Source organism: Triturus cristatus, chromosome 2_1 (genome assembly GCF_964204655.1).
Source record: "Triturus cristatus chromosome 2_1, aTriCri1.1, whole genome shotgun sequence".
Lineage (NCBI taxonomy): Eukaryota > Metazoa > Chordata > Amphibia > Caudata > Salamandridae > Triturus > Triturus cristatus.
In genome coordinates, this window is record NC_140581.1 from 796,065,530 (window position 1) to 796,086,732 (window position 21,203).

The following is a 21,203-nucleotide window of genomic DNA, read 5'->3' on the forward strand; positions in this document are numbered from 1 at the left end:
CACAGGGCACCTTTAGATCTTCAGGAGGCCTTGGTGAGCTATTTACTCAATAAAAGAGAGATGTAGCAATAGGGAGGAAACACACAGTGCAAAACATTTCTCTGGTAGTCCTGAGCCTGTTATTATTGAGCTTATATCGAGAACACGGCCAATTCCACAGAAGAGGTCTTCTCAGTTTATGTTAGTCTTGCTCAGCCTTTGGCTATCAGCCAGCATCTTTGCCCTCTCAACAAATTTGTTGAGACTTGTCTAACTTTTTCACACTAAAATGGATAGTATCCTTGAATTCTTTTCTTCTGCTGCTCTCCAATAACTAAGGACACCTCTGCCTAGTGATCAGGAGGCGCATACACATTCTTTCATTTCCTGCTGCGGTTTTGGAAACCATGGTCAATCAGGAGCTCTCCTCATACAGAGAACCCAACAATTTTCTTGATCCGCATCAGTAGATTGGCAGCTTAGAGCCGAAGCATATCTGATTTTTTTTAGCCCTCTCTGAAGTGTCCAGCATGGCTTCTCACACCACCTTGCTCAACCATTTCATCAATATTGTTGTGATAGACCTTACCTCACTCTAGTTTTAATTTTTTCTTCAGTACCGCTTTCAGTGCCTTCTCATTTAGAGATGTTAACTCTAGAGTCTCACAGGGCTCGGTTTTAAGCCAGACCATGTTCAACATGTATGTACCTCCTCCAGATGCTCTTAGCCTCTTTCCATACTTTTAATATGAGTTTTTATGCTTATGCGGATGACACACAATTGATGCTGCATCTTGATGGCGGCCACATTCTAGAGCGTCCCAGTTCAAGAACTGCTTGCATGCTGTTAAAGAATGAATGTCTTTCAGTTCACTCTGCCTCTTGCTGACAAAACAGCGGTGATCGCCTTTGGAAATCCATCTGCTTGGGCCACTGCTTGGCCCTTTTCCTTAACCTTGCATCATCGGCCTGCATTCTTGACATCAATTTTGATGCAAAACTTTCTTTCATCTCTCACACTGACAAGCTTTCTTCTACCTGTTTCTTTCTGATGAGGGTAATCAAAGAGCGTCATCATTGTCCCCTAACATTTTTTAACAGTTTGATGCACTGATTGTAACACGCCTTACATGAGTCTTTCTGACTATTCTGTCATCACCTCCAAGTTTTGAAACTGATCCCCCCTCCAGCTTTGCTCAGTTCCATGCTTTCCAGTCTTTCCATCCTCCCCAAAAAGCTGAAACCTTATTAATGTCATCTTGAGTCTTTCTTGCTTTTTCTCTCTGACACCAAAACACTTTTTTACTGGGTAGTTACAAACATTATAAAATCTTTAAATTCATTCTTTCATGTATTCATTGCTAGTGATATTGTTTGTTCAAATAGTACAACAGGTGGTTCGCAAATCTATTCAACACGTTGTTAATTATCAAAGTGATATTAATGGAACTCATCTTTGCTATGGCATATTTTAGTCCTGTTAGTGTGACTATAGATAGATTTGAGTTTAACGATTGCCAGTTTTGATTCGGCCATTGTTCTATAACTCATTAAGTGGCTTCTTGCAGAAGACCAATTGGTTATTGTCAGCATAGTTATAAAATGTATTGCATTGCTAAACCAACAGATCAAATAAAAGTTTCAAGTACTATTTTAATAATACCAAATAGTGCTGAATCCTACTTTATCCAGTGCTTAATTTGTAATATATTAAGTCCAGGTGCTAACATTTATGTAGGAGGTCACACCCACTTACCCCGACTCCAACCACTTCCTCCACTGGCCCCACCCATTCACTCTATTGGCTCCACCCACATCCTCAACTGGCGTAGAACAGCTATTGAGGTACCCACCAATCCTGAAAGATATTTTCAGAAACAATATTACAATGGAATAATGTATAATAATATAGTACAGCTTTAAATCCTCTCTGCATACATCTCACACACCTCACAATGTTACCCACTGTAGAAAAGTGCCTCTTCTGAATCTGTCCTGTTCTGCATATAGATTTAATTGTGCATTGTGGCACAGAATAGAACAGTGCACCATATCCATAATGCAGACCCTGGGCTGTATAATCTGCATGGAGTAGGGCATCACTTTTACTTTACATGGACACATCCTTAACCCAGTCATTCTCCCCATATGAAAATTCAGTGATGCAGAGAAAAAATAGAACAGAAGCCCACGAGCAGCACTATCCCACCCCCTTCCTTGTCATATTGAGAATAACTAAAGCACCTCTCAGGCCAGGTGTACAGTTATTGAGGTATGATTGAACAACTTCCCAATTAAAGATGTCAGACCCATAAAACCTTGTGATACTCAAAGTAGCCCAGAGTGTGGCAAGCTTATGTCACCGTAGCAAAGTGAGACCATACTCTCAAGTCGATTCTCAATGCTACTGCAGAGGCAGTCATGTACTCCCTAAAGGCCCTCATAGCCAAAATTCCTCACTATACTTATAAATTGACCAACAACAGTACTTCATGGACAAAACAAGCACCAACAAGTCTCAACGTCAGCAGCACATAAAACTCACACTGACAAACAATAACACAGTCTTACCTCACAGTATTATCTCAATATCACTTCTAGAAAGAAAATCTAAATTGTTTCTTCAAACATTGACTAGTAATATTAATAGCACCTATAATATGATTTGTGGGTGAATCGGCTCTTTTTTGTTTTTTTGCAGTTTTATATAGCGAAACCTTGACTCAAAGGTATTGGAATGCTTTACATGAGCACCAGTTACATTACACAAAGACACATTTATTATGTTAGGCACAGGGAGATTAAGTGATTTGCCCAGAATCACAGGATGGTGAGCCGATGCCCAGACCAGAACTTGGTTCCCCAGTTCCAAAATAGGTAGCGCTGGCTGTTATGCCACATCCTCTCCCCTAATCTGGGGGAGAAGCCTGGAGAGTGGATGTTCAATTGCTAGAGTGCCTTGCAAACGATGTGAAGACCCACAAACTTGCATGTTTGTAGGCATTCATAAAGGTACATTTAAAGTTGATTTATTCTTGTTGAGGGAAAAGTAAATTGCTTTCACAAGGACGCAGTGCAGTGGGAATAATCTCAAAAAATTCATGAGGTGTAGGAGAAGGGTATTGTCTAAGGGAAAATCAGTTAGAAAAAGTTATGTGTTAACCCTATTTTCTTATATGTTAAGAAATGTGTAACTGTGCACAATGCACATTGACAAATGTGTTTGTATTCCTGGAAAGCTACTGTAATAATAATCAGTACTTTAAATGGGCTGGTACCTTCAGGGACTGAGTACCTGCACTTCTTTCATTTTCAAGTGAGAGTACCTGCACTTCTCAGCACAAGTCTAATACGTTTAATTGGAGAGTACCAGCACTCCTCTGCAGCAAGAAGGTACTCTGGAGTAGTAAATACCCACACTTTTCCATTTCATGCATCTGTCATCCTGTCCCTGGAGTGCTCTCAGATGTTTTGTCCAATTTCAAATTATCCCTGCAACACCATAGACGACAGACCAGGCCCAATCTATGGAGGTCAAGTCACATCCCTAAAACGCTGCAGGAAAGGGTGGGTAGCGACCTTACTTTATTATGAATTCTCCTTGGCGACTGGCAGATCCAGATTACCGGGAAAAGACCAGGTGGTGCCTTCAAATACAACTTCACAAAATCAAAGTACCACTCGGGATGGGGTACAGGGAGATTTGCCTAGGACCAATACATTACCGAGAGAAGGCATTGCATTCAACCAGGCAGATTCGTTCATATGTCGGCCTTAGCATGCCACAAAACATCAAACCATAACAAAACGCCAGCTTTAACAAACGATGCTCCGAAGGTGCAAAAATAGGACATTTGCCAGATTCTGGGGTGGCTGAAAGGAGGTAATGTTTCAATGATCTACGCTAGAAATGCGCTGGCTGTACCCTTGTTGTGGCGAGTCCCCCAGGACTCCACAGGGATTCGTTTTCCATTGCGGCGCATCTTTAAGGACTACACCCAACCAACCCCAATGCGTTAACCCTGCAAAACATCCTCCAGCCACAGAAATATTTAAAATTCCCCAATATCTACCTAGTTTTCCATGTCTAAAAAAATAAGGTATAGCGCACCAGATAAACGATGCTCAAAGGTCCAAGAATGTATCCGCATAAGTGATACAATCTTTAACTTTAATGGGGCACACTCAAAAGCGTCACCAGCCAAATTTAATCTAGCATCCGAAAAATTCACAATAGCGTTCTCCAACGTAGGGCAGCCATGCAACATTTTCAGGATAAAATGCAAGCTATGAATTAGTTCCGATACATTGTATGTATGAAAAATCATTTTATGTGAATTGCCTGAAAGGCAGGAATCGAATAGGAAACTGTTGTGATAAGGTTAAAAAACATTTTTTAATTGACTGGGAAGAAATGTGTGCATTTGTTAGCATTTGAAATTTTATGCACATTTTAGCACAAACCTGAGAATTCGAAAAAAAAGTAGATAGCAGAGAAGTATACAAAAAAGAGGCATAACTAGAAAAGAATGAACAATTAGGCCTACCATGCCCTGACTCGACTGGTGCTGTTCAAACTGTTTTAACTACTGTTTACTCCTCAAGGCTCGCCTCAACGCCAACGTGTCCTGGTCGTGCTCTCAGACTGACTTTAAACAGCGGCGGCCGTTGAACCACGATGACTTGGTGCTGGTGGTGAGGTGCGGCCGTGCGGGTATGCTGTGGCGTGGCAAAGCAGCGAAAGCGCGCGCAATCTGAAAAAATCTGCGCACGCTGCCTGCTGCCGTGCACAGCCCCAACCCCCGCAGAAGACTAAAATCCAGCCCTGCCCAACTCAGTGTCCCGCCCACTGGGCCGGTGTTACCTCCGGCAACACTGAGCCGCGGCCGCTGGGCCGACAGTGCCACTGCATCAACAACATTTAGATTGAGATTGAGAAGAACTTGAAGACGTGAAGAACAGAACTTGAATAATCAGAGTCAGAAATAAGTTCAACATCAACACAACAGTACGTAACACTCTCTAACAGTAACAGTAGCACTTACGGTAGAGCAGCACTCACTCTGTGCCGCTAATTACTATCAAATCAATTACGTGCACTAAATGCGTATAGACCCGGCCCTGATAATTAAGTGCCGGTGCTAAGCACCGGAAAGCACCGGCACAAATTAAGCACTGACTTTCTCACATATGTAATGATTGGTTTTAGGGACAACAACTAGTAAGTGTAGACCAGACAGATCCATTAGATCGCATGAAATCCTACCTACCTCTGGAACCCTTCTTTCCAAGGCAGCTAAGAGAACCAACATCATCAGCATTCACCCGTGAACATTTGCTCTCATAAATGCTACACGAGAGGGTTCCCAGACAGCATACTTTCTGGGATTTAAAGATTATTATAATCTAGAGTATGTATTCGATGATATGGGCCCACCACTGACTAGGAAACTTCACATGCAATGGCGTTTCAACACATTACCCTTTAGGGTACACACGGTTTCGTGGGCACAATCAAATCACACAGCCCACTGCCCTAGTTGTGCATACTCCCATGAAACGGACTTACATGTTATATTCTTCTGCCCTGCATACCATAAACCTAGGAATTATTGGCTCCGACCCCTTCTCAGAAACATGGGCTTTAGACAGTATGCCCCTGCTTTTCGAATATTGAAATCTGATCTCTCCGCCCCAATCGTATTTGCGGTTGCAAAATTCTTGTCTTCGATGTGGTTTATTCGTTTTCATTGTCTCAAGTCCGCAATTGAATGATTTAGTGTGATGATTTTAGCTTAACTGTTTTATTTTTATCATTGTACTTTCGCTGCATATTTTATTCTGTACATTTATTGTTGTATCTGCATTCTTTTATGGTCCTGGTGACCGAAATAAAGATAATTGATGACCGGTACTATAGGACCTGTTGTGACTGCCCTTGAAGGCACAGAACCAGTCAACAACTTTTTTTCTTGATGTATTATTGGTTCCCAAAATCCAGCAAAGCAAAGTGGTTCACAGATAGGGATGTAGCTCATTGGATCAATAAAATCCAGGGGTGGATTTTTAAATGCATATATGTGACCCTGTGGGACAACTGAAAAGTGCATTTTTAGCTGTAACATAGAAATAGGTATCGTCTTTTCCTCATTCTCACTCATGGTGAGACATTCATTATATGAGAAATTGCTCTATTTTGGGTTTCTTTTTCTTTCTTATTAGATTTTTTTTAATATAAGAAAGTGTACTGTAGTCAAACCTTTTTGCACACTGTTCAAATTTTATGGGGCCTAACGCCAACAATTGCAAAATATTTAAAAAATAATCTTTTGTAGACCTTTGCGTGGCTACTACTTGATCAGTCTTGCCAAGTTCCACTCATCAGGGGTTAGACTAACACGTTTTAGTGCTTGTGGTAGAATCACCAAACTAAAATGCATTAGTTATGCATTACAGCTCCTCTGACTTCATGTGCGGTAAGGCGCAGCAGGAATAATCATCAAAAACTTCAGCTTGCTGTATGCAGCTGCCGCTGCCTGACTCAGTCAGTTTACTGAACCTCTGCTAGCCTGGACTCATTGTTATGGTGACAGTACTAGTCTGAAACGTGTCACTAATGCATTTACTTCTGTAGTGGCACACGGGGCAGCTTTGAAAATAAAAATAAATCTGCTGTAGCCAGCTCCAGTCTCTGTGACTCGAGGATCTGTCAGCGGACAGACCAGTCACAGTGCCAGAAAGTGCTTGATCCAAACAAGCTGCAAGCGCCTGCCTTATGTTTTCTGGGGCATGACACACACTGCAGTTGATCGGTTTACAGCCTTTAATTGGTCTACAAAGTTTGTTACAAATTTGAATTGCGTAGCTTTTTCCTAAGAGATATTAGCAATGTACGTTTTTTCGATAATACCCTTTTTAAACAACGACCTCTGCAGCCTGCTGGAAAAATTAGGATTCTAGAGCACGTTATGTTTTTAGGTTCATTTTTTTAAATTATTTTTATTTTATTTGCAGTTTGAACACATCATTACAAAAAAGAGTCAGCACAAATTTATATCCAATCGACACAGAATACAATACATAAGAATAAGTAAGAAGTCTATAAAAGCAGGTTAAAAAGTTTATTTTATTTTTTTACCCTAACTCAACTGTCTACTGGCCGTCTCCCTCCACATTGATATTGGAGCCCACATTTTACTTCCAAAATCCCGCATTTTTTTACCCTTCTCGTACAGACGACTCTCTATATTATGTATGCTCAGCAGTCTAGAGAGCCACATTTGAAAAGAAGGGGCCAAAGTGTCTTTCCAACCAGAGGAAATTAAAATCCGGAGCACCGCCACAACATAAAAACCAGTGCTTCTTCAGCCTGTACCAATTTCTGTTTATGGTCGCAGCCCAATAACATCAGGGCAGGGGATAGATCGATCTTGTGACCTAGCAGCCCCTCCCAAAACGTTCCCACTTCCCTCTGTACTGAGGACAACGAGCTGCAGTAAAAGAACATATGCAAGAGATCGGCTTGCCCAGCATTGCATCTAGGGCAACTATCGTCCACCCTAACCCCCAAGCGAATAATTTGGCGGGAGAATGATATAAATTAAATACAGTTTTATAATGCTGGGCCGTCAAATTTGTAGATCTAAAAACTTTTTTATTCAGGGTGAGGGCCAGATCCAGATCTAAATCAGGGTCTCCCAATTTCAAAGCCAGAGCAGCCTCTGTTTTTTCCATATCGTCTTGCACTTCTGTGATTAACTGCTTATAAACCCATTTTATCTTTTTAGACCCAGCAATTAGCAAATCAATTACAGGGGCATCCTCCATTAACAGAGATTTTGGTCTAAATGCCTTTAATAACCGTTCAACCTGACCATACAACAACCAATGATTGACCAGAATACCAAACCTTTGTTGAAGGGCACCAAAACCAAGCGGTTCAAGGTCTCCCCATATATCCCCAAAGGTCCTAATGCCGAGATCCCTCCATACCTGTAAATTCCTGTCGGCCCCCACATTGGGGAGTAGACTAGAGTTACATAGAAGGAGAAAACGGTTTACCTTTGGAATTTTGCATAGCTTAGAGATAGCCCTCCAAACCCCCCAGACCCCTTCCAAAATCTTCAAGCGGAGCCTCTTATAGTATCTATGATGAACTTCACGCCACAGCATCCCAAAGGCCTTTTCCCCAATTAACAGTTCAAAAAGGGAGGGTATATCCTGGACAGCCGAATTAATAACACCAGAATTAATCTCATGTTGAAACAGAATGGACATTTGTGTCAAAAGACAAGACCAATGATATAATCTCAGATTAGGTAGGGCCAGCCCTCCCCTTTCCCTAGGAAGTGACATATAGTTAGTAGACCGCCTGACCCTGCCGTACTGCCAGATAAATCTTATAAAAATAGAATCCAAACTTTTGATTAGTTTTTCCTCCAAAAATAGGGGTATGGCTCTGAACAGATAAAGAACTCTAGGAAATATGGACATTTTTAAAACATTTACCCTCCCAATCAAAGAAAGATGTAAAACGTCTATCCTCTTTAGCTCTTTTTCGATAGATTTCAGGAGTGGAGGATAATTCTCGGCTATTATTTCCTCCACTGAGGCATTGATCCTAATCCCTAGATATGTAGCTGAATCCACATATCTCGTGCCACTTTTATCTATATTCCCAGTACAGATTATTTGGGTTTTGGACTCATTTAGAAGATAACCCGACCACTCGCCAAACTCCTCAGTTATTTCAACCAGGGCCATGACTGCCTGTTGAGGGTTAGTTGTAATAATTGCAAAATCGTCAGCATAGGCCAACATTTTACTACTGTGACCGTTACAAACTACCGGACTAATCCTGGAGGAGTCTAAAATTTTCTGGATAAGAGGGTCAATGTACAATGGGAAGAGGATCGGGGAGCAGGGGCAACCTTGACGGGTGCCTCTCTGTATGGCTATCTTCTCAGAGCTCTCTCCCATAACCACCACCCTCGCAACTGGATCTACATACATTGCTTTGAGAGCTCTGATAACTTTCTCCCTGAATCCTCTCCCTATCCATACGCCCCATAGGAAATCCCAGACGACCCTATCGAAGGCCTTTTCTGCGTCGAGCAGGATCATGGCCATCTCCTCTCCCCCTGCTACCTGGGTATCGAACAGCGCTATTGCTCTCCTAATGTGATCCGTAGTGCTGCGGCCCGGAATAAATCCATGTTGCCAGGGGGAGACAAGACCCCCAATGATCCTGCCCAACCTCTTCGCCCAGATCTTTAAGTATAACTTAGTGTCCGCATTAATTAGCGAGATTGGGCGGTAGGAGCCTAGTTTCTCCGGGGGTTTCCCTTTCTTATGAAAGACTACAATGTTGGTTTCTCGCCAAGAGGCCGGAACCACTCCTGTACACATTACTCCATTAAATAAATCCACTAATAACGGTAAAATCACTGGTTCTAAACATTTGTAGACCTCCAGAGGGATCCCATCCGGGCCGGTGGCCTTACCGGAGGCTAGCTCACGCAGAGCCTCGCTTATCTCTCCCCCACTAATATCTCTATCCAGTTCATCCTTCTCCAAAATATTAAGACGGGGACCATTATCCACCACCTCGACCCCCTGATTACCGTCCCGCGATTCCTCGTCATACAGGTGTTGATAGAAGTTTTTAAAAGCCTGAATTATCTCATTTGTCTGCGTGAATTCCTCCCCATTTTCTTCAATAAGGGAAATAATATTCCTGGCTTTCCCCTGTCTTATTTGCAGAGCTAAAACTCTGCCTGCTTGCTCTCCCGTTTCATAACGCTTGGTCTTAGATGTTTGATACTCTCCTGAAGCCTTCTGGGTAATCAACTTCTGAAGTTCCGCTCTAATTTTCAGCAATTCGCTCTGACTCTTGCTACTGTCCCCTCCCATAATTATATCTCTCTTCTGCATCAGACAGAATACCCATTAACCTCTCGCCTTCCCTGTTCTCCTCCGTTCTTATCCTGGCCCCAAAACTTATAGATTCCCCCCTTAAAGCCGCTTTGAATGACTCCCAAACACAATTCCTAGAAGCGCTAAACCTATTAGCAGCGAAACACTCATCTACCCAATTCAACATATGCTTGGTAAATCTTATATCCCCCAATAAACGCCTCTCAAAAGTCCACCTGGTCCTGACCCTATCAAGTCCGGATATTTCATAAGACAATATCAGAGGATTATGGTCAGACAATAACTTCGGTAGTTTCTTTATTCCTACTCTATTTATTTCATTGGAAGAAATAAAAAAATAGTCCAACTTAGTGAACTTCTGATAGGGATTTGAAAAATAAGTATAACCAGGTTTTAATGGTTCTTTTGCACCCCATACATCCTTCAACCCATGAGAGTTGATAAGGGATTTTATTGCCCTAAAAACTCTTGGTTTATGACCCTGATACACAGTAGAGTTGCTCCAATCAGAGGAGATATTTAAATCTCCACACAAGATTATGGGGGTAGGCCAGGTAGCTTGCTCTAATTCTAGAAAGTCAAAGAGCTCCGGATCATCTTCGTTTGACCCATACACTACACAAAGTGTCAGGCCCCTTTCTAATTCAACTAAAAGCCTCTACCATTGCTATCCGACTTAGTCCGCCTAACCCCTCCCAAATGTTTTTTTAATAAAATCAGAACTCCCCTGTTTGTTGAAGATTGGGTAGAACAGGCCACCATCTCAAAACCACTGAGAGATATAAGGCTCCTTTTAGACCAAGGAAGGTGGGTCTCCTGAAGACAGAGAATATCCATTCTATTATTCTTAACAAAGTGCACCAGCCTTAAACGTTTCCTCCAATCATTTAGCCCACCTATATTTATAGAGCAAACCCTAAAGCCCACCATCTTGATGCACTATTTGGACATAACAAAAAACCTGCTCCTCAGAATGCTTCTGTATCCATAAAGTCTTTATCTGACTAGAAAAAAAAAGAAACAAGATGAAACAACCTGCAATTTTTCCCCTTATTTTTCCCCCCATTGACCCCCACACCACCACTTCCCTTCCTCCCACCCCGATCTCCCTCTCTTCCAATGTGAACCCTACCCCTTTCACTGTCCCTAACCCGAACCCTCCTTGGTGAAGCGCTCAAATCTAGTCTGTGCATGTGATGGTGCTGTAGTGGGCAGATGAGGACAAGCACTGAGAAAACCAAATACCTGGAACCCTTTATAGCCCCTTATTTTAACTACTCTAACTATTTAACCCTATCAAAGTGACTAATATCCCGACCACCCCAGTATAAGATTATTTTACACCCAGTATCCAGTCCACACATTAATCAGCCTTCTTGCCCAAAGAGACCAGATACTCCTTTGCTTTAATTTCTGACGAATAAAAGAGAGTCCTCCCTTCGTTAATCACTTTTAACTGAGCCGGATTTATGAGATAGGCTTGAATCCTCTTCTCCTGAAATGATTTAATCATTTCTCTTAACCGCCATCTTCTCTCCACAGTCGTGTGGCAATAATCAGGACGGACAAAGAAGGAAAACCCGTCCCCACTCCTCCTAGCATCTGGTCTAGCCTTTTCTGCAATGGACTGTCTCAATATGAAGTTGCTAAAAAATATTAATACCGCTCTTGGTTTGTCGCCTTCTTTGACATTGGACCGGTTTTTAAAGGGGGTATGATGAACTTGTTGTATTTCGATAGACCAGTTCCAGCTTGAAAGCTCTGGAAATGCTTGTTCAAAGAGCTTGATGATAAATGCCCGTATGTCCGACCCTTCCATCCCCTCCGGGATCCCCAAGACCCTCAAGTTATTTCTGCGGAGCCTGTTCTACATCTCCTCCAATTTCCACTGTAGGTCCACAACCTGGGAACATTGGGCATTGACTTTGCTTGTGGCCTCAGCCACCTCGGCCTCCGTGGATACCACCCTCTCCTCCAGATTGGATACTCTATCCGCCGTATTAGTACAGACTTTCGATAGCTTTCTTACTACTCCCTGCATCTTCCTCATGGCGGCCTGTGCCTTGCGATTATCCTGGCGTGTTTCATCTCTGTGTGCAAGTATCTCCTGGTGTATGGTCTCCACGAGGGAACGATGAGTACTATCCGCCGCAGGTCCTCCCTGCAGAGCTAGGTCAGGAGAGTGATCCCAGCTCAGTTCTCGGGAGGAGTGACCTATTTTCAGAGACTGGCTCTTCACCACCAGAGGCCGCACAATAGTTGCCGGAAGACCATGCTCAGAATCAGATTCTGAACCTGAATAGGAGCTACGTTCTTCTTCCTCTGACCACTCCGCCCCATCAGAGACAGAGAAGTAACATTCACTTGCCGCTTTTTCCTTATCGGTAGTCAGACCAGTAGGCAACGGGTCAGCTTTCTGTGACTCAGTGTTTACTAGTGTTCCCAGCCCTGGCTGACTTCCCAAAATACTGCCACATCCTTTCCCCATATCTAAGGATGCAATGGTGACCTCCACAGGGGTGGACTCGTCTGGGACAACTTCAGTATCTGCAGGGACAGATGACAAACTTAACATATTAGCTGAAGGTATACTCATGGTAGAGTCTGTACGTTCCTCGGAAGTCAAGAAAGAGTTATCAGGAAGGGTATCCACCAGTAGGCTTGCACCTACCTCCGCAGCCTTGAGGCCCTTCTCCTTCTCCTTGCCAACCTTAGGGAAGATGTCCGCGATTGATGCTGCCGCAAGCCGGGTCCTACCTGCTACCTGTTGCCTTCTTTTCGTTTGTCCTGCTGATATTTGAGGTCCTTGCAAATCCTCATCACCCTCATGCTCGGTCTCCTCCCTCTGAGATTTTTTCCTGTGGAGCGCCGATTTTGAGGCCGCAGCCTCTTTAGGGGCCATTATATCCCTCTGCGCTCTCAGACCCAATGATCGCCTGCCAAGACCGCCGAGACTGCTGTGACTGCCGCTGCCGGACTCCCGCGAGCTGCACTCCGCCACTCTCCGTTGCTTCGGCGCCTGCCTCCGCCCCTTCTCGAGGAGTCCGTGGGCGGAAGAGAGAGCTGCAAATGCGGCCAGCGCCAAACGAAGGGCCTGTCTAGAAAGCCGACATCCGGTAAGTGCTGTCGGCATAGCCGGTTTCCGTAGCCGTTAATCCCAGCAATAATTACCGAGATCGGGTGGGGCCGTGTCGGCGGTTGAAAATCTCCTTGGGGCTTAATTCATTGTCCTCATTGCCCAGCTGCGTCGGCCTCCGTTACGGGGCCGCCATCTTGCTTCTCCCCTCGGAACCCTTATGTTTTTAGGTTCAAGTGGGAAAAATATATTTTCTCTCTTACATCCTATATTAGAACTTTGTGGTTCTGCACAAAACATTTGTACACTGTTACAGCTGGATTACAAAAGTGTCAGTATAGCTTCCTTTAAGCAAGCAACAATGGCATTTAGTTTCAGAGCAGAGGGCAGGGAGATGGAGTTTGATCATCGGACTCAGACCACATCTCCCAAGGGCAAAACAAATGGGGGGAACACACCAAAAACATTGACATCCTATGATATCTATTCATTGATTGATAAACTTCACAAACATTCTGGTTAATAAAGCATAATGAATGGTTTCTTCAAAGTAAGAGATACACAGGTGTAAGAGTAGAGAGACATATTGAATAATGTTTATTCGCAATGGTACATATGTTATGTACAGCAAGTATGTTATGAAATACAAAGTGTTGTAAGCATCGTTCATAAACGAGAGGTATGCCCTGGAAAATCTTTAGGAACTATGAAAAGTAATGACACAAATCACCATTGGCCGAATATATGAAGATGTACTTGGGTTACTTCATTAAAATAATAAAAAATGTAAAGTCAGATGGTAATGTTTACAAGGACTACACTGGCTAATTGTTGTTAATTGGCAACATAATTGATTACATTGGCTATTTTATTCACTTAATAGATTGTGCACCTTAAATATGATTGGAATTCTACATCCAAATCCCATTATTATCACCTGTATTTCCCCCTCCAGAATTACTGATACCAGGGTTCTTGCTAATACCGTTTTTGTACTTTCAGCTTTCGATTCCCACATTTTCCCTCTGTATTTTACCAAGATTCTAAGTCTTCTTTTAGCAGGTAAAATCACTAGTTAAAATATCCTAGAAATGAAATGGTTCTGCCAAAGTTATCATTTCTATGGGGCAGGTAATTCACTGTACTGGTCCTATCATAATTATCGGGCCACTTGTTAATGAAGGCCTTAATCAAATGTACATTAGGTGGTACCGTTATGATTCAAAACATACATCAAGCAATCACTCAGTCGGGTTGGTAAAGCGCAGCTACTCACCTGCGAGGGTCTCAAGGCCCTGGGGGCCGGGGAGGGGGGCGATTCTGTTGAGTGCTGGAGTCATCCGAAGAGCCAGGTTTTGAGGTCCTTCCTGAACTAGAGCAGTGTAGGCACTTGCCGGAGGTTTAGGGAGAGCTCGTTCTAGGCCTTGGCTGCGAGGTAGGAGAAGGACTTTCCTTCCGTTCTGGTCTTGTAGATGCGTGGGATGGTGAGCCAGGGAGAGGTCAGTTGATGGAAGGTGTCTCTTGGGTGCGTGGAACGAGAGGCGGTTGTTTAGGTATGCTGGTTCGATGTTGTGGAGGGCCTTGTAAGTGTGAGAGAGGAGCTTAAAGGTTATTCTTCTTTCGATGGGGAGCCAGTGGAGATCGCAGAGGTGGTGGAAGTATACATGTATACAAGTATACATGCAATTGATAGGGATACATTCATATTTATATTTTGAATATTAATATATGATACCGAAAACCGTGACTTCATAAAATTGGTAAATGACAAAATAAAAAGTGCAGAAGCCATACCCCGAGTTGTCCTAGGGGTGGCACTGTTACATTACTTTTCAACTGAAGTTGGTTGCAGGCACACAATGATTCAGAAATGGTTACACGTAGCAAGAATGAAGAAATCGATGATTGATATATATCACAATATTGAAATCACCAGTTTCTGATACTTCAAAACAACTATTTATCATAGTATGTGCATTTTAAACGGGACAATCTTAAAGACGGAAATAATGTCTAAATTACCAAAAATGTACGCAAATCTGTTTTGTAATAACAAATCGATTGGTACGCTTTACTTAATGCAGTCATTACGCTGGTGTCCGGTTTTTTTTATGTCAGGAAAGGAGAATTCTGTTGACATCAATAAAATTGGTCTAAAAAGAATAAAAAGAATATCAAACTAAAATTTAAACAAATGTCAAATAGTGACGTTGGAAAAACATGGTGAAAAAATAAATAATACGACTTGTGAAGCAGCCATATTTTTAAGAGCCCTTCAGTGATATATTTCTCAGAGACTGAATAAGTCAGAAAGACCTACTCCATCTCCGGAATTAACAATGACTGCTTGCAAGATTCCAACCTTCCTTGGGTCATATTATCAAGAAACTGCGTTAAAATTATCGCCGCTTTAGCGGCAGAAAACTGCCGCTAAAGCGGCGATAATGGGCTTGATAATATGCCCTTGAGAATTCCCATAGAAGCCCATGTTCTGGTGTCAACATGGGCTTCTGTGGGAATTCTCTTCGGCATATTATCAAGCCCATTATCGCCGCTTTAGCGCGGCGATAATTTTAACGCTGTGCTTGATAATATGCCCCCTTGTTTGCTAGCCTACTTCAACCAACCACCCTCCCTGTCCCATCTTTCAACAACTTAATGGTAGCATAAACCACATCAACATTATAATCTGATTCAACTTCCATCAGTTTCTTTTTCACATGTAATAGTTTTTACCCTTGTACTGGAGCACATTGAAGTGACCAAATAGTTACAGAATAGCACTACATAATTGTATTGTTTATAAAAAATAACTAATGTGGGCTACATTGTAACTTTTATGTAACACTGTTGGCTGTAGAAAGATGTCTGTAACGCACACTGCCTCATGGTACCAAAATCATCTGTTTGATGGGGATACGACCAGCTTTCAAGATGTTTGGAGCTAAAGTACTTGGGGGCATATTATCAAGAAACGGCGTTAAAAATTACAGCCGCTTTAGCGGCAGAAAACTGCAGTTGTTATGCAATGGAGCTGATGTTGGGAAAGAGAAGAACTGTTTGTGAGTGCTCACCAAAGCCTTCCCCTTTCTGCTCTAGCCTGCCACATCCTGGAATGCTGCGATGGATTGGCGCAGGATGTCATCAGCACCATAGGGCAAGCATTTGAGCTGCGATTCAAGCAGTATTTACGCTGTCCTTCCAAGATGCCTGCGTTCCCCGACAGGTCAGTGATTGTCACCCAGTACCCATTCTCGTAACTCATAGATTCGGGTAAGTCAATGTTGTTGATTAGGATAGCGACAAATCTAGATGTATCGGCCTAATGACAAAGTAGAACAGTCTGGAGTAAGAGAAATAAGGTAAAAATTGAATAAATAAATAAAATGTGTACATAAAGTTATATGATTATATACTGTAAGCCCAACCTGGACCAAGAAGAGCAACTCAGAGTAACCTTAAGTCAGATAGTTCCAGAGTCTATGGGCCAAGTACGTTGAGGCCTGATTCTGGGTCATGGATTGGATATGGACTTAAATATTCTTAAATTATTGGGATCTGAAGCTTTTACATTGTCTTGATTTGAAAACCTTTAAAACATGCTGTGGTTACCAACCTTTATTCCACTCTGGCTATAAAGGTCTGCCCCCTGGTTTCACAATGTTGGAGACTTCCATGTACACTGTACCATCATGCATCACTGCAAGCTGTCTTTCATTGGTGAGCTTCTAACTTCACCTCTGACAAAACCGTAGGCCCCGCCTCTTCTAGTCTTAGAGTGCTTTGATTTGACCTTTTTCACAGGTCAGTATATCCACCCTATGGTACATGGAACAGGGGGCCCTGATATGAACAAAAAACATTTATAGTACCCTTGAACCACTGAATTACCTACACATCATACTTTGTGTGGAATCCCTACTGACCTACGAAAAATTATGAATTAGCACTTATTTGGTAACTGTCGATAAACGCATGACTGAAATGTAAGTTTGTGAATCGTAGCAGTCTAATTTAGTGAGATAACCAATCAACAGCAGCTTCTACAGAGTAGTTATGCATGTTTTGAATCTTGGATGAGTCTGTATGTAGAGAAACCTGCCAGTAATATGATTTGATCAGGGCCAGCTGACTATGATGACAGCCCGAAAACGATTTCTGGAATACATCTCCGATGCCCCTCAAGTGCCTTCAGATTCAGTGACAAATCACAGAGGTGGGATAAACTTTCAGCATTAAACTATTTGTGTTGCAAACTGCATGAAACATTAATTTTTGTTAAAACTTTCCCATGGATATTAATCTAAAAAATACCAGAGAAGGACACACTCAACAGCGTAACCTTTGACAAGTCTCTGTAGAGTTACAAAAAATGAGTTTGAGAGTGGACACTCGGGCCGATAATACTATAAGGGCGCACTTTCACTGTGTGCGCCATGGGGGCAGCACATTGAAGTGAAATACGCAGCGGCTGCTTCAAAGCCACTCCATGTTTCACAGTGCAGGCAGCACCCACCTGCAGTTTCAAGAGAGATTAGAGATCTCCTTGCAGGTGGGTGCAGTGAGTAGCTGCACCTGCCTGCAAGGGGATGTCTGGAGGGGCCATGGAACCACCTTTCTCACATCCAGAGGGCTACTATTAAGAGGCACACTGAAAGTGCAACACCTTTTTGTGGCACACTTTCAGTGTGGCAACTAAAGACCTGTTTGCCTCTGCGCCCGCTTCCATAAGACAGCGCAGGAGCAGAGGCAAAGTGATTCCCTCATTTGCATGGGGCCATGCCCACATGCAAATGAGGGAACTCCCTCTGATGATAGGGCGCGTGCTACATGAAGTTTGGAGTGCAGAAGTCGGAAACGGTAAGCAGGGATTGCCTCAGCCGCAGCCCTTGGAGGGAGTTCCGTGGGCCGGTAAGGCGGGGCAGTGGAGGGGCAGGGTGGGGGGGGTTCTAAAAACCGGAATATGGATAATTGCAGGTAAGTAAACAATTAAATAAAAAAAACGAATTTCGTAGCGCGCGCTGCATCGCAAAATGCGATGCAGCGCGCGCTACGAAGTTCGTTTTATTTATTTAATTGTCTACATACCTGCAATTATCCATATTCCGGTTTTTAGAACCCCCCACCCTGCCCCTCCCCCGCTCTGCCTTACCGCCCCCCGGAACTCCCTCCACAGGCCGCGGCTGGATTGCCTATTATTCCCACTTGTTCAATCTTAAGTTCATAAATGTATGCTTATTCTCCAGTCGTTGCCTGATATCGTTCCATCAGGGATAGGGGACGAGAAAGACCTGGATCACCTGGACCTCTCACTTAGAGTATGGTATAAGGATACCAGGGGATGTAATCTCCAGTTCCACACCAAATTCCATCGATTATGTGTTTTGCTCCTGGAATGGGGAGTAACTGCTCAGACCTTGTAATACTGAATCCTTTCCTGTACAGTCTTTCTCAGTAATCCCAATTGCCATTTTCTGCCTGTTCTGAGCAGGTGGAATGTGTAGGTGAGATGACCATGGGAGTTAGGCGCGTTGTGGAGTATTTTAAATGGGAGTGAAGGGGTGCAGGGCAAGCTTGTGCTTGTCCATGGGAGGGAGCATTGTTTGCCCCTCCTGTACTGCTGCAGGCGTTGGTTGGGCGGAAGGCAGTGGGACTGCTTACAGCCCCTGCAGCAGTACAGATAAGTCCAGTATCTGTGGTCCTGGGGTTATCTGGCCCGGCGTTTCGGCACGCTATAATTTTGGGCCTGGGAAGACTCAGCATTGCAAGATGGAAACTTTTGCCAGATTTATCACTCTGAGTCAAATACCACAACTCATAATGAGGGCCCAATGAACTGTACCACAACTCATAATGAGGGCCTAGCTAATTGCTGAGAAGAGAAAGTTCTCCATTATTTCCATACTGTTAACTTGGAATTGAAGGTGAAAGCTTTAATAAGTCTTCCAGGAAGATAAGCATGAGAGGGGCATAGAGAGAAAGTCCTCAGAGGGATACTTACATGTAGATAAAAAATAAAGGGCATGGGAAGTGTGGCATTTTTAAACTGTCAAATGGGTTAGGTAAGAATAAATGCAAGAAACCAGAGAACTAGAACTGGAATGCATAACATTCTAAACAAAATCTAGGGTTTACGCTACAAAGAAGGAATTGCGCAAGACACACAAAGGTGGGCTGGGATCATTACAAAGTAAGAATCTGGGTGGGAAGATAACGAATTCCAGTGCCAACCAGGCATCTCAGGAGTCTTCAGGGCACGTAGAAAACAAAGAGATTGTTAACAGTCGGATAGATTCAGTAATTAATTATTTGATTGATTCTGGTAGACGTAGCAAATTAACAGCATATGCTAATGTGTTTGCAATTCACCATGAGCAAGGTGCAGATATATTTAGCTACTCTAGCCCTGATTATATATCTCTGACTGCCACATATTGACATGCTCTAACTCTCTAACTAGTATTGAAGATAGGTCACCTATTTGTCTGTTAACCCATCGTACAAGTCGTGCATCCTCTTCCAAACAAGATGACCCACACAAAACATTGCCTTACAGTTTGAAGTGCATGTTAGTTGCAAAGCACTCTTAGTGATATTGCTAAACCTTTATATCCACCTTGAACTTAGCCGTGAAGATGTCATTTTTAGCCGGCTAACTGAACACCTCAAGAGAATATCTGCTTCTTTCCTGGTGGCTCAGTTGTTAGTTACCGGGGATTGTAATCTCAATTAGACCAGATACTATTTCAATTAAATAGTTATGACCTTAAAAAAAATATATATGTGCAGTCAGTATCAACACAGATGTATGGTTCACCTACTGCAGAATACATCCTAAGATCTTTCAATACTAGGGTAACTGACGGCATCCCTTCAGAATATTGAGTTTGAGTTTGAGTTTGAAAGTATTTATAGAGCGCACGTATACCAGCGGTTTCTTGGCGCTATGGCTGACGGGAAACTGAGGTTAAAAAACAAGGAGGGAAGGGGGAGTGTTTATACAAGAGATTTAGCGAATAAGTGGGTTTTAAGGCATTTGCGGAACTGTGAATAGAGGGTGATGGAACGAAGTTCAAGGGGAAGGGAATTCCAGAGGGTAGGGGCAAGGATAGCAAATTTAGATCCTCCCCACTTCTTTCTCCGGAAGCGTGGGATGGTGAGGAGGAACTGGGAGGAGGAACGTAAAGTCCTGGTGGGGATATAAGAGGCAATTTCAGAAGAAATGAAGGCTGGCGCCAAGCCCGATCGGGCCAAAAAGGTAATGGATGCGAGCTTGAATTGAATTCTAGCTCGCACGGGGAGCCAATGTAGTGAATTCAGAAGTGGGGTGGAATGGTGAAATTTAGGGAGATTGAAGACCAGGCGAGCCGCCTGGTTTTGTATCTGTTGTAGGCGACGCAAACTGTATGCGGGGATACCGGCATACAGGGCGTTCCCATAGTCCAGGCGGGACATCACCATGGCCAAGATAATGAGTTTGAGGGCAGAAAAAGTGAAGAAGCAGGACACCCTGCGTATAGTGCGCAGAGAGAGGAAAGAAGAGGATACCACAGAGCTGACCTGGGAGTGAAGGGTGAGTTGAGAATTAAGTTTTATGCCTAAAGTTTTAACTGAGGAAGAGGGAGCAGGAGAGGGACCAAGGGCGGGGGGCCAGAAAAGAGGGGACCAGGGGCTGGATGAACCGCCCGTCAGCACCAACTCGGTTTTATCAGGGTTGAGTTTCAGGTGGTTGTGGTTCATCCAGTCCCTGATGTGAAGCATGACAGTTTGGAAGTTAAGGACAGCAGAGGGAGAAGAGAGATTAAAGACCAGCTGGAGGTCATCCGCATAATTGAAAACGGTGACCTCCATCTGTTGAAGAGAAAAAATTAAAGGGGCAATATACAAATTAAACAGAAGGGGAGAGAGAGAGGAACCTTGGGGGACCCCGCACTGAACTTTCCGGGTGTCCGCTGTGAATTCACCCAGGCGGACAGCCTGGGTGCGGTTGCTCAGGAAGGAGGATAGCCAGACCAGGGCAGTCCCCCCGATCCCCGCCGCCCCGATACGGGAAAGTAGAATGTTATGATCCACTGTATCAAAGGCGGCTGAGAGATCGAGGAGCACAAGGGCCTGGTGCTGATTGGTATCCATGCCCTCCCTGAGGGTGTCTAGAACCGACATAACAACGGACTCCGTAGAGTGTGCGGGGCGGAAGCCAGCTTGGCGGGAG

The 21,203-nt window shown here is 43.5% G+C and overlaps 1 protein-coding gene across 1 annotated transcript in view; it reads left to right on the top strand.

Moving 5' to 3' along the window:
- The window catches only part of SHC3 (SHC adaptor protein 3), a 440,401-nt gene that overhangs the window by 331,243 nt on the left and 87,955 nt on the right, over positions 1–21,203 (top strand). Inside the window, exon 7 of the mRNA XM_085632814.1 lies at positions 16,091–16,217. Within this exon, the coding sequence (XP_085488940.1) occupies positions 16,091–16,217 (127 nt within the window). The remainder of the gene's footprint in view (positions 1–16,090; positions 16,218–21,203) is intronic.